Here is a 15,398-nt window from a genome sequence, read left to right as displayed (position 1 = left end):
AAAAAGCTGAATAGAAAACCACGACCTTACCTAACCATCTTAGTGTTTGAAGATAAGCATTTTATTGCTTCTTAATTACAATTAGTACTTAACCTATAGCTATAATGATATTACAGTTTTATAAAACAAAACTAAAATATATTATTAAATTGTAAAGTAACTCAGGATATTTTCAAATTTTGTATAAAATCTCAATTGTTTATTAAAACTGAAAAAGAAATTCCAGATATTTAAAACTTGTGTACAGCAAGTTTAATTTGAAAACTTCTTTCAAAAATTCTGAGTGTCTTAACATAAAACGCGGAGAATAAATGGGGAGGTAAGTGTTACAGCCCCATAAGTGCAATTATGTACTATGTATGACAGTAAGGAAATGTACTTAGTATTAAATCGTACTGTCAATTCGGAGGATGATAGACGAGAGAGTAATAGAGCATCACCAGGGCAGGGCGAGGTACATAATATCTGCTCTTAGAAAGAATGCCAACAGTTTTAGGAACTTTTTATTGCTATATTTAGAATGTGTCCCTGGAAATTCAGCTTGTTATCGATAAAGACACCAAGGAATTTACCATCTACTTTGCTACTAATATGGATTTTGTTTATTCTTAAATTAATTTGATTTGAGGATTTATTACCAAACAAAATATAGAAAGTTTTGTCAATGTTAAGGTTGAGTTTCTCAGCAGTTACCCAAAGATGGACTTTATTTAATTCAGTACTTTTTTCAAATCCACTGATGTTAATTCTAATTTCAATTTTTCTAATTCGACTGATGTTAATGAGATAATCCTTTCCCTAAAAACTAAGTCAAGTGCCCTTGATGAGATACCATCTCTAATTTACAAAACAGCCTTCAGATTTCTAGTTCCTCCCATTGCATTGCTCATCAACAAATCACTTGAACTCCAAACCTTTCTGGATATTCTATAAAAAAAAGCGAGAGTAACCCCAGTCAATAAATGTGGTGATCTCACTGATGTCAACAATTACAGACCTATATAAATTCTGCCAACCTTGTCAAAAATATTTGAAAAGCTAATCTACAAGCAGCTTTGCTCCTATCTAACCATATCCAATATACTTAGCTCTTGCCAATATGGCTTCAGACCCAAAAAAAGCACTAACGATGCACTGATTAGTATGATTAACTTGATACATGCAGCTCTTGATAAAAATGAGTTCCCTGTTGGGTTCTTTGTGGACCTACGTAAGGCTTTTGACACTGTCAACCACCAAAATCTTCTTCTTAAATTACATCATTATGGAGTCAGAGGTCACTCCCTGCAATACCTTCAGTCTTACCTTACTGACAGGCTCCAATATGTTTCTGTGAATAATTCCATTTCTCCCACCCTACCCATCAACACTGGTGTTCCTCAGGACAGCATACTTGGCCCTCTCCTCCTGCTCATCTACATTAATGACCTTCCAAATGCCTCTCAGCACCTCGACACCTGTACCAGTATGGGTGGGGTTAAAAGTAATAGAGGTATCCACTGAATCAACGGGGTGTTTATGGAGGAGAAATCATCAGGCCGTGTAGAATCCAGATGGTTGAGATCAAAGTATTTAGTCCACGTTGCAGAACCAAACAAGGAGTGGAACATATTAGCACTGAAAGGAATCGTGCGAGTGTGGTTGTGAGTGGGGGGGGGGGGGGGGGGTTGGCACCAAGCACCCCAAGTAAGAGGGATGTAAGAGGCCCAGTTGTCACAATGAGAGAAGGAGCCACTCCAGGTGATGAGGTGGTCATCACTGGGGTCTTGGGGCTCAACCCTCTCTCTGAGGTGGGAGGTGACTGGAGGGGGGGGGGGGGGAGTCAGGAGGGTCAAAGGAGTAGCTTAGTCTGGGCCCAATGTAGCAAGGACTACAGAGCCCAGTCTTCTAATACAGTCTGATTCGGGGCTTGGACACCCACCCCACGAGCCTGGGAAGTTATAAAAAGATCATTCAGCGGCATATAAATGAGCAGGTAATAATTTCATTCATGAATAAGCCCCCATACCCACTATGGAGCCACAATTAGAGGATAGGATACCCAACAAGATGGGCCCCCACCCCCAGGGGTCGTCATGAGTATACACCCCGCAATCATCACCTTAAGAACCGTCAGTCCATCGAGATCGGGTTTAGCAACGATGGCGAGGATTGACATCAAAAGCGTCCCCTCCCTCGCAACGTCGGGTACCACAGTTCTTTGAGTGAGAGTGTGCCTCCCCAAACATCCGGGCGTCAAAACAGAAGATGTTCGAAATAATAATAAAAAATGGCAAAAGGTCAAAAGGAGAAGAGGGGAGAAGGCAAAAACAAAACCTGAGGAAGAGGAAACAGCATCCAGCTGTTTCATCCTCCTTCAGCTGCTGCAGACATCTGCCATCAGGTACCTGCATAAAAATGTAGTTAACATACCTGCAGTATATGGCTGGTTTCAAGCCCATGTCAACTAAGACACTCTGCTCGATGGTGCCCATGTAGAAGTTCGCAAACAGGACACCTAGGAGGGAACCCATGGCGACCCCATCTACTTGCTTATACATGTGCCCATCTGGGCTCAAGAAGGGTGCCTCTTAGTTGACATGGGCTTGAAACCCGCCATATACAGCAGGTATGTTGACGACATTTTTACGCAGGTACCTAATGCCAGATGTCTGCAGCAGCTGAAGGAGGCATTTGAGCAGAATTCTGTGTTGAGCTTCACTTACGAGATAGAGAATAATGGGAAGCTGCCCTTTCTGGATGTAACAGTCACAGAAAAGAGCGGAGGCTTCCACACTGCAGTCTACACAAAGGAAACCAACACAGGAATGTGCCTCAATGCCAAAAGTGACTGCACAGACAGGTACAAGAGGAGTGTTGTCAATGTTTACGTCGACCGTGCTCTCAGCCACAGCTCAGATTGGAAGCAAGTCGATGAAAAACTCTGTAGGGTAAGGCAGGTCCTAGTCAACAAATGTTTCTCTAACGGTTTCATTGAAGACATCATAAATAGAAAGGTGAAACACCATGCAACCTCTGAAGAGTCAACCAACACAATACTTGTACCCCATATTAGACTATTTTACAGGAACTTCTTTTCAACGGCTCATAAAACATAGGAAAGGGTCCTGAAAGATATTGTCGATAGGAACGTTATCCCTACAGACAAAAATCAGAAAATACAATTGACAATTTATTATAAAACCCAAAAAACGGCCAATCTACTCATGAAAAACTCTCCAGATACCAAGCAGAACGCCTGAAAGGAGACCAACGTCGTCTATGCCTTTAAATGCTCACTTGGGGACTGTAAGCCCCAAAGAATTCAGTATATAGGCAAGACAACAACGTCTCTTTCCAGGCGATTAACAATGCATAAGCAACATGGCTTCATCAAGGAATATATAATCTCTTCTCACAACCAGACCATCACCAGAAAAATCTTAACAAACAACACAGAAATCATTGATAGATACAGTGATAGCAGGCGGCTCGACATCAGTGAGGCACTACACATCAAAAAGTCAACACCACCAATCAACAGCCAATTAATGCACAACTATATTCTACCCACTTCAAGACCCCAAATCAATATGGAAGCAACAAGAGGAAGTATAGGCCAATAGGCCTTCTGCAGTTCTCATTACCAATTTATACCCATTGTTCTGTGTTCTGTCTTGTGTTTGTCATAAGTTTGCTCACCTCACCCAATATGAGTATAAGTTCAATGAATCTGTGTGTAAATTAAGTCTTTGAAAATGTAATAAGCATTACGAAACGCGTACAGGCGTCAAACAATTAAAAAATGAATTTTGGAGAATTGATATGTTTATTACCACCGACAGTGAAGAAAAACATAAGAAATATTGAGAAAATTCGTGTTAGAATTATTAATCTTACCTTTTCAGTCATATTCAATAACATATGTTTACAAGAAAGACTGCTACATATATTATATATATATATATATATATATATATATATATATATATATATATATATATATATATATATATATATATATATATATATATAAATATATATTATTAAATATGACCGAAAAAGTAAGATTAATAATTCTAACACGAATTTTCTCAATCTTTCGTACATTTCTTTTCACTGTTGGAGGTAAATCAAAAATCAATTCTCCAAAATTCATTTTTATTTCTAGTCTGACGCGACACGAGCGCGTTTCGTAAAACTTATTACATTTTCAAAGACTTTAGTTTACAAATACACAACTGAATAGAACTTACGCATCTCCGATTTTATATCTACATTTTAGTGAGGTGGATGGGGTGAGGTGGCATTAATAGGGTATTAATTTCATCAACACAAGACAGAACAAGAGGTGGCATTAATAGGGTATTAATTTCATCAACACAAGACAGAACACGAAACAATGGGTATTGAATAGAAGTGTATGTAGAAAGCCTATTGGTCCATATTTCTTGATGCTTCTATATTGGAGCGGAGTCTTGAGGTGGGTAGAATATAGTTGTGCATTAATTGGCTGTTGATTGCTGGTGTTGACTTCTTGATGTGTAGTGCCTCGCAAACGTCAAGCCGCCTGCTATCGCTGTATCTATCGATGATTTCTGTTTTGTTTACTAGGATTTCTCTGGCGATGGTTTGGTTGTGGGAAGAGATTATATGTTCCTTAATGGAGCCCTGTTGCTTATGCATCGTTAAACGCCTAGAAAGAGATGTTGTTGTCTTGCCTATATACTGGGTTTTTTGGAGCTTACAGTCCCCAAGAGGGCATTTGAAGGCATAGACGACGTTAGTCTCTTTTAAAGCGTTCTGTTTTGTGTCTGGAGAGTTTCTCATGAGTAGGCTGGCCGTTTTTCTGGTTTTATAGTAAATCGTCAGTTGAATCCTCTGATTTTTGTCTGTAGGGATAACGTTTCTATTAACAATATCTTTCAGGACCCTTTCCTCCGTTTTATGAGCTGTGGAAAAGAAGTTCCTGTAAAATAGTCTAATAGGGGGTATAGGTGTTGTGTTAGTTGTCTCTTCAGAGGTTGCATGGCGTTTCACTTTCCTTCTTATGATGTCTTCGACGAAACCATTGGAGAAGCCGTTGTTGACTAGGACCTGCCTTACCCTACAGAGTTCTTCGTCGACTTGCTTCCATTCTGAGCTGTGGCTGAGAGCACGGTCGACATGCGTTAACAACACTCCTCTTGTACCTGTCTGGGCAGTCGCTGTTGGCATTTAGGCACATTCCTATGTTCGTTTCCTTAGTGTAGACTGCAGTGTGGAAACCTCCGCCCTTTTCCATGACTGTTACATCTAGAAAAGGCAGCTTTCCATCCTTTTCCGTCTCGTAAGTGAAACGCAGCACGGAACTCTGCGAATGACATATATGTCATTCTTAAAAAAGACGAATATCTGGCGAAAATGAACATCATACTCTCTGACCAAACTAAGTTCCAAAGGGTAACGAAGGACACTACAGCCGAATTAAAAGCAAAGGTCAACAAACTGATCGAAACTGTGAACGCCAAGAAATCCGGACTCCACCTGCCAAAGATCATTGGGGAATATAAACCTGGATATGCGTATGGAAATGTCAAGACGCACAAGCCTGGAAACCCACTTCGGCCAATCATTAGCCAGATACCCACACCCACGTACAGACTGGCGAAGCGACTCAACGGCCTGCTGACTCCTTATGTTCCTTGCGCCTTCAGCCTGAAGTCTCCAAAGGAATTTGTGGACTTACTGCGGGGCACACGGGCCACAGGGATAAGAGCCTCGTTGGACGTAGAATCGCTGTTTACCAACGTACCTGTGGACGAGACAATCGGAATGATAGCCGACAGAGTGTATCGTGATCCAGCCTGTACTCCTCTTGACTTACCAGAAAATATTCTGAGGAAACTACTCCAAGCTTGTACTAAAGAGGCACCCTTCTTGAGCCCGGATGGGCACATGTATAAGCAAGTAGATGGGGTCGCCATGGGTTCTCCCCTAGGTGTCCTGTTTGCAAACTTCTATATGGGTACCATCGAGCAAAAAGTCTTAGTCGACATGAACTTGAAACCGGCCATATACTGCAGGTATGTTGACGACATTTTTACACAGGTACCTGATGTCAGACATCTGCAGGAGCTGAAGGAGGCATTTGAGCAGAGTTCGTGCTGCGTTTCACTTACGAGATGGAAAAGGATGGGAAGCTGCCCTTTCTAGATGTAACAGTCATGGAAAAGGGCGGAGGTTTCCACACTGCAGTCTACACTAAGGAAACAAACATAGGAATGTGCCTAAATGCCAACAGCGACTGCCCTGACAGGTACAAGAGGAGTGTTGTTAACGCATATGTCGACCGTGCTCTCAGCCACAGCTCAGAATGGAAGCAAGTCGACGAAGAACTCTGTAGGGTAAGGCAGGTCCTAGTCAATAACGGCTTCTCCAATGGTTTCGTCGAAGACATCATAAGAAGGAAAGTGAAAAGCCATGCAACCTCTGAAGAGACAACTAACACAACACCTATACCCCCTATTAGACTATTTTACAGGAACTTCTTTTCCACAGCTCATAAAACGGAGGAAAGGGTCCTGAAAGATATTGTTAATAGAAACGTTATCCCTACAGACAAAAATCAGAGGATACAACTGACGATTTACTATAAAACCAGAAAAACGGCCAGCCTACTCATGAGAAACTCTCCAGACACAAAACAGAACGCTTTAAAAGAGACTAACGTCGTCTATGCCTTCAAATGCCCACTTGGGGACTGTAAGCTCCAAAAAACCCAGTATATAGGCAAGACAACAACATCTCTTTCTAGGCGTTTAACGATGCATAAGCAACAGGGCTCCATTAAGGAACATATAATCTCTTCCCACAACCAAACCATCGCCAGAGAAATCCTAGTAAACAACACAGAAATCATCGATAGATACAGCGATAGCAGGCGGCTTGACGTTTGCGAGGCACTACACATCAAGAAGTCAACACCAGCAATCAACAGCCAATTATTGCACAACTATATTCTACCCACCTCAAGACTCCGCTCCAATATAGAAGCATCAAGAAATATGGACCAATAGGCTTTCTACAAACACTTCTATTCAATACCCATTGTTTGTGTTCTGTCTTGTGTTGATACTTTTAATACCCTATTAATATCCCCTCTTGTTCTGTCTTGTGTTAATGCCACATCACCCCTCCCACCTCACTCAAATGTAGATATAAAATCTGAGATACGTAAGTTCTATTAAGTTGTGTATTTGTGAACTAAAGTCTTTGAAAATGTAATAAGTTTTACGAAACGCGCCCGTGTCGCGTCAGACTAGAAATAAAAATGAATTTTGGAGAATTAATTTTTGATTTACCTCCAACAGTGAAGCGTAATGTACGAAAGATTGAGAAAATTCGTGTTAGAATTATTAATCTTACTTTTTCGGTCATATTTAATAATATATATATATACATACACCAGGGATGCCGATACAGCACAAGCCCTGAGGGAAAAACACCCACCCAGAGCTCCTCGTGACGACAGTGTTCCCCTAGTCGGTGTCACCAGAGCAGAACCCGTGTGTGTGCTCGAATCCATGGTGCATAAAGCAGCTTTATCCTTCCCACCAGGATCAGCAGGTGGGTTCACAGGACTAAGACCCAACCACATCAAACAAATGCTCAACCCTGCACTGGGAGACATTGCACAGGGCCTCCTGGTGGAACTAACTAGATTCGCCAACACATGTCTAGCTGGCAACATACCAGAGACCATACGCCTCTCTTTTTTGGCGCTACCCTCTGTGCCCTGAGGAAAAAAGATGGAGGAATCAGACCGATAGCTGTGGGCAATTCACTCTGGCGTCTCGTCGCTAAGGCTGCTGCTAGAGCAGTTAGTCAGGCAGCAGCTGACATGCTGAAGCCAAAACAGCTTGGGTTTAGCATTCCCCAAGGGTGTGAGGCAGTGGCTCATGCAGCTAGAGCCTACATTGCCAACATTACAAATGAAAAAGCCCAGATAAAGCAGGACTTCAAAAATGCTTTCAATCTGGTTAGAAGGGATGCAGTACTCAGTGCAGTTCATCGCCTTTTTCCTTCCCTCTACCCGTTTGTAAACTCATGCTACAGCAAGAATCTAACTCTGCTGTTTGGGGAACATGAAATTGAATCACAAGAAGGTGTCCAACAGGGTGACCCCCTTGCTCCTATTCTTTTCTGTCTAGTTATCAAGGAAGTCACCGATAACCTGTCCAGTGAGCTCAACATTTGGTTTTTGGATGATGGTACTCTAGCTGGCTCCCTAGCCTCACTCTTGGACGACATAAGAATAATCCAGGAGCAAGGAGCAAGCCTAGGCCTCACCCTGAACCCTTCCAAGTGCGAAATAACCTCCACCAACCAGCACATAATAAAGCAAATAAAGGTTGTTTTGCCTGACATCCATACAACCAACCCTGAGGACAGCACTCCTAGGTGCACCTCTTGGAAGGAATGCCATCGACGGGGTCCTTGGTAAAAAGATCACTGACCTGAAGAGGATGAACGAGAGGATTGAAGACATTGATGCTCATGATGCACTTTACCTCATCACCAGATGCTTGTCCCTCCCCAAGCTGACCTACTTTCTAAGATGTTCGCCATCTTTCAACAATATTAAATTAGAAGAGTACGACAGCTTGCTGAAATCAACACTAGAAAAAGCCCTCAATCTTTCCCTCAGTGACCTACAGTGGAATCAAGCCTCCCTTCCTGTCAGACTCGGGGGCCTTGGGGTCCTTGACGTGCGCACAGCAACACAAATTGCTGTACCAGCGTTCCTGTCCTCTTCAGTGGGGTCTGACAACTTGGTGAAGGAAATCCTACCTGAGCACCTAGTTCAACAGGCAGGGGTACATGATCCCAGCTTTACAGACTGCACAACCAAATGGGTCTCTCTCGCAGGACCAGCACCCCAACCACCGCCTTCTAAAGCCCATAAGGAATCCAGCTGGGATCGCCCCATTGCCGACCAAGAAGCTGCGAATTTGCTAGAAGCTGCGACAACACCACATGACACTACCCGACTTAGAGCTGTAGCAGCTCCCCATGCAGGTGATTTCCTATTAGCAACCCCAATGTCAGCAACCGGCACCCGTCTCTCACCGCAGGCCCTCCGAATTGCCGTGGCTCTCCGCCTCGCTGCCCCAATCCACACCGAATACAGGTGTATTTGCGGCGAGGCAGAGGCTGACAGATACGGACGGCATGGCCTTCTCTGCCAAAGGACAGGAGGATGGCATGCAAGACACGGCGAGGTCAATGACATTATTAAGAGAAGCCTTACAACAGCCGGTTGTCCAGCAGAGAGAGAGCCCCGTTACCTAGTGTCCCGCAACTCTGATGAGCCTGTCGGTCGCCCAGATGGAATCACGGTGAACCCCTGGAAGAATGGTAGACAGTTGGTGTGGGACTACACTTGCGTTTCAACTTTAGCCAATACCTATGTTGACTTCAGTGCTACACAAGCAGGAGGAGCTGCCAATCAACGGGAAGCGGCCAAGTCACGTAAATACAGAGACCTTGAGCACCACTACAATTTTGTCCCCATTGCCTCAGAGACACTTGGTGCCTGGGGTAAAAGTGCTGCTAGCTTTTTGAAGGAGTTGGGGTCTAAGCTAATCGAAACAACTAGAGACCCTAGAGCTGCCAGTTTTCTTTTTCAGCGCCTTAGTGTGGCAATCCAGAGAGGAAATGCTCACTGCATCCATGGTTCCTGCCCGCCATCTGAGGAGCTGGAAGAGCTGTTCAACTTGTGACATGCAACCTTGTACCCTGCATGTAATCAATATTATAACTTTTTTTGCGTAATGACATTTTCAAATAAAGTTAGATAAATATACATACATACCAAAAGAATAGGGGTGGTAGGAGAAGAAAATATCAAAGTGTTCAGTGAGGATCCACAAGGTCTTCTCTGAGTACTCTTTATTTTCTTCTCTGAGGCTATGGGTCCCTACACTTGCACCAGAGGTGGTACCCCTTCTAGGTTTTATATATATATATATATATATATATATATATATATATATATATATATATATATATATATATATATATATATATATATATATATATATATATATATACACACATTATATATATGTATGTATGTTAAGGAGGAGTAACCTACAGCACCAATGGAAAACATATCCTGGCCAAATATCAATAAGTGTGAAAGGCTAACAAAAAATATTCCAGTTTACTGGGCATTAACATAAATGAACATAACATAAAAAAGAATACAATCTATAAACTCACACTCAATGATTTATCCAGCTTCTCAAAGCTGGACATGATCATCAACAGGTCTCAAAACTGCATACAATCAGCACTAGCTGACGCCAGGCTCTATCGTGGCGCAGTGGGACACTAGCGCCTATTATGCTGCTAATACCAATACAGGGTGGTGGTGGTGGTGTCACAACCATTAACAAATGAGGTATGAGGAATCAATATCATATACAGCACAATGGCATCACTTCAGATCCTCAGGTACCCACCTCACTAAGATATATAACAGCACCTATCACCTGGTATCAAGGATGCACAATGGTAGAATTGATCCATGGTATACATTACTGCAACATGACAAATATCCTAGCAGTCAAATGACACAAATAAGGTCACAAAACCAGGACCATAGCGGCAACACATGCGCTCGACTGAGAAAATCAAAGAGTGACCGCCCAGAGCCATGCTGGCCGGGAGCGATACTGTATCCACCTCTATGAGTCAGCTGACTCCTCTCTATCAAATATCTCAAGCTCATATACAGACATATATCCATCAAGAACTTGTAATTCATATATCAACAAAATAAAGACTATAATACACAACCTTACATAATAATACATATCAATAATTCAGTACATTAAAGATTTTATCATGATATAAAAATATGTGAACAAAGAATTCATATTGACAAGACATGGTAACACTGGCGGGAGAGGGGAGGAGGGGTTAAGGGAGGATTTCAAGACATCTGCCCACCAGCCATTATACATAAGTATACATGAATACAATATAAAGTATATATATATACATGTGTGTATCAATACTATGTTCATATGGTATATATCTCACAGTGCCATAATCTAATTTAATGTTAGAGGACAATGTAATGAACAATAATGAAAGGGAAATTACACAGTATACATGACAGTAATACATCCGAGACCTAAATTTATACATTCTCCATCATAGTTCACATAATATTTCCTATACAGCATTATGTAGCATTCCATAATATAAGCATATACGGATGTTTTTCAAGCTACATGACAATAGGCTACTGCTATTCACTAGACTTCTAATATATATCCACAAATACATGGCAAGGACTTATGGTACAGATATATAATACACATAGATATATGTGGCATACATTGGCAATACACATTTAATACTAGTGTGTTGACGAAAAGAGAATACCTACATAAATTAATATTCATGATACTAGGCTAATCAGCCAAGACATCACTATACAGTTTGAGCACATCATACACCAGCTACAGTATGATCATACTGGTGTATGTGTGGTCATAACACCACCTCACACCCATATGGTGATAACACAACACACCATGGACCAGTATGGTAATATCACAACACACCATGGACCAGTATGGTAATATCACAACACACCATGGTCCAGTATGGTAATATCACAACACACCATGGTCCAGTATGGTAATATCACAACACACCATGGTCCAGTATGGTAATATCACAACACACCATGGTCCAGTATGGTAATATCACAACACACCATGGTCCAGTATGGTAATATCACAACACACCATGGACCAGTATGGTAATATCACAACACACCATGGTCCAGTATGGTAATATCACAACACACCATGGACCAGTATGGTAATATCACAACACACCATGGACCAGTATGGTAATATCACAACACACCATGGACCAGTATGGTAATATCACAACACACCATGGACCAGTATGGTAATATCACAACACACCATGGTCCAGTATGGTAATATCACAACACACCATGGACCAGCATGGTAATATCACAACACACCATGGACCAGTATGGTAATATCACAACACACCATGGTCCAGTATGGTAATATCACAACACACCATGGTCCAGTATGGTAATATCACAACACACCATGGTCCAGTATGGTAATATCACAACACACCTGAGTGATTGTGAGGTGATGGTGATATAGCTGTGATAGTGAGGTGATATAGCTGTGATAGTGGGGCGATATAGCAGTGATACTGAGGTGATGATGAAATAGCAGTGAATGTAAGGAGGAAATATCAGTGTGAGGTGATAATGCAGAGAAAGTGAAATGTTGTTGGTGTAGCAGTGACAGTGTTATGTGATAGTGAGCCGATGGTGATATAACAGTGACAACAGCTGTCATATAGTGACACCAACAATTTGTTACTCAACATGGTCAGTATATGACCCTAAGTGTGGGCCCTGAGGTGATGGTGATATATAGAGGTGATAGTGAGGCTATAGTGATACAACAATGATAGGTTACAGTACTGAGAAGATATAGCATTGATGGTGATACAGCCGTCATTGTCAGGTATATGATACCAAAGTATAAATACCAAATATAGTGAAGTTATGATGATATAGTGATGAAGGTGTGTCCTTAAATTACATTGGCATCAAAACACGCAGTCCATGGTGATGCAGGAGTGATGGTGATAGTGGTGGTACAGTGAACTAGAGTGGCAGTACAAAACCACAGTAGTGATGATGGTGGTACAGTGAACTAGAGTGGTAGTACAACACCACAGTAGTGATGGTACAGTGAACTAGAGTGGCAGCACAACACCACAGTAGTGATGGTGATGGTACAGTGAACTAGAGTGGCAGCACAACAACACAATAGTGATGGTACAGTGAACTAGAGTGGCAGCACAACACCACAGTAGTGATGGTGATGGTACAGTGAACTAGAGTGGCAGCACAACACAATAGTGATGGTACAGTGAACTAGAGTGGCAGCACAACACCACAGTAGTGATGGTGATGGTACAGTGAACTAGAGTGGCAGCACAACAACACAATAGTGATGGTACAGTGAACTAGAGTGGCAGCACAACACCACAATAGTGATGGTGGTGGTACAGTGAACTAGAGTGGCAGCACAACACCACAGTAGTGATGGTGGTGGCACAGTGAACTAGAGTGGCAGCACAACACCACAGTAGTGATGGTGGTGGTACAGTGAACTAGAGTGGCAGCACAACACCACAGTAGTGATGGTGGTGGTACAGTGAACTAGAGTGGCAGCACAACACCACAGTAGTGATGGTGATGGTACAGTGAACTAGAGTGGCAGCACAACACCACAGTAGTGATGGTGGTGGTACAGTGAACTAGAGTGGCAGCACAATACCACAGTAGTGATGGTGGAGGTACAGTGAACTAGAGTGGCAGTACAACACCACAGTAGTGATACAGTGAACTAGAGTGGCAGCACAACACCACAGTAGTGATGGTGGTGGTACAGTGAACTAGAGTGGCAGCACAACACCACAGTAGTGATGGTGATGGTACAGTGAACTAGAGTGGCAGCACAACACCACAGTAGTGATGGTGGTGGTACAGTGAACTGAAGCGGCAGCACAACACCACAGTAGTGATGGTGATGGCACAGTGAACTATATTGGCAGCACAACACCACAGTAGTGATGGTGCTGGTACAGTGAACTAGAGCGGCAGCACAACACCACAGTAGTGATAGTGATGGTACAGTGAATTAGAGTGGCAGCACAACACCACAGTAGTGATGGTGGTGGTACAGTGAACTAGAGTGGCAGCACAACACCACATTAGTGACGGCGGTGGTACAGTGAACTAGAGTGGCAGCACAACACCACAGTAGTGATGGTGATGGTACAGTGAACTAGAGTGGCAGCACAACAACACAATAGTGATGGTACAGTGAACTAGAGTGGCAGCACAACACCACAATAGTGATGGTGGTGGTACAGTGAACTAGAGTGGCAGCACAACACCACAGTAGTGATGGTGGTGGCACAGTGAACTAGAGTGGCAGCACAACACCACAGTAGTGATGGTGGTGGTACAGTGAACTAGAGTGGCAGCACAACACCACAGTAGTGATGGTGGTGGTACAGTGAACTAGAGTGGCAGCACAACACCACAGTAGTGATGGTGATGGTACAGTGAACTAGAGTGGCAGCACAACACCACAGTAGTGATGGTGGTGGTACAGTGAACTAGAGTGGCAGCACAATACCACAGTAGTGATGGTGGAGGTACAGTGAACTAGAGTGGCAGTACAACACCACAGTAGTGATACAGTGAACTAGAGTGGCAGCACAACACCACAGTAGTGATGGTGGTGGTACAGTGAACTAGAGTGGCAGCACAACACCACAGTAGTGATGGTGATGGTACAGTGAACTAGAGTGGCAGCACAACACCACAGTAGTGATGGTGGTGGTACAGTGAACTGAAGCGGCAGCACAACACCACAGTAGTGATGGTGATGGCACAGTGAACTATATTGGCAGCACAACACCACAGTAGTGATGGTGCTGGTACAGTGAACTAGAGCGGCAGCACAACACCACAGTAGTGATAGTGATGGTACAGTGAATTAGAGTGGCAGCACAACACCACAGTAGTGATGGTGGTGGTACAGTGAACTAGAGTGGCAGCACAACACCACATTAGTGACGGCGGTGGTACAGTGAACTAGAGTGGCAGCACAAATCCACAGTAGTGATGGTGGTGGTACAGTGAACTAGAGTGGCAGAGTGGCAGCACAACACCACAGTAGTGATGGTGGTGGTACAGTGAACTAGAGTGGCAGCACAACACCACAGTAGTGATGGTGGTGGTATAGTGAACTAGAGTGGCAGCACAACACCACAATCCACCACAGTCACCTGCGTAATGTCACTGTGGTTGACTGCTGCCCTCACTACATCCAGGCCGCTCACCACATCACCGAAGACATCTATAAACTGGCCACCATCCTGGCGGTCCCTGGTGATGATGGCGAACTGGGCACTCGTGGGATCCCACGGCCTATAGAAGGACAACACAGCTCCTGCCTGGCCTGACTCTCGGTACTGCCCCTGGAGGTCAGGCAGCAGTGGGGCTCCTCCCTTACCATCATTACTCTCGTAGTCTCCGCCACCCACACACTCCCCCTGGCGACCCTTGTACTTCACCCTCAACAGTTTAGTGTTGCGGAAGGTGTGGCCCCGCTGGCCCGTACACAACAACACAAACTGTCTGGCCAGCGGATTGTCAGGGGTCAGCTGGATGGTGACCCGCCCTCTTGTTGACCCCGCCCACCCGAGGTCAAGGAACGCCAGGGTGCAGGAGGGCTCCAGCACGCCCACAACCTCACTCTCCTGCAGGAAATGAAATAAAT

General features: G+C 43.4%; 1 protein-coding gene across 1 annotated transcript in view; it reads right to left on the bottom strand.

Annotated features, from left to right (window-relative positions):
• Positions 1 to 11,911: 11,911 nt before the first annotated feature.
• LOC138349646 (tripartite motif-containing protein 59-like) overlaps positions 11,912 to 15,398 on the bottom strand; it is a 145,273-nt gene continuing 141,786 nt past the window's right edge. The window contains exon 6 of the mRNA XM_069327311.1: positions 11,912 to 15,378. Within this exon, the coding sequence (XP_069183412.1) occupies positions 14,866 to 15,378 (513 nt within the window). The 3' untranslated portion in view covers positions 11,912 to 14,865. The remainder of the gene's footprint in view (positions 15,379 to 15,398) is intronic.

This window comes from Procambarus clarkii, chromosome 19, assembly GCF_040958095.1.
Source record: "Procambarus clarkii isolate CNS0578487 chromosome 19, FALCON_Pclarkii_2.0, whole genome shotgun sequence".
NCBI lineage: Eukaryota > Metazoa > Arthropoda > Malacostraca > Decapoda > Cambaridae > Procambarus > Procambarus clarkii.
Note: the sequence above shows the minus strand (reverse complement) of the source record. Positions and strands in the feature narration are given on the sequence as shown.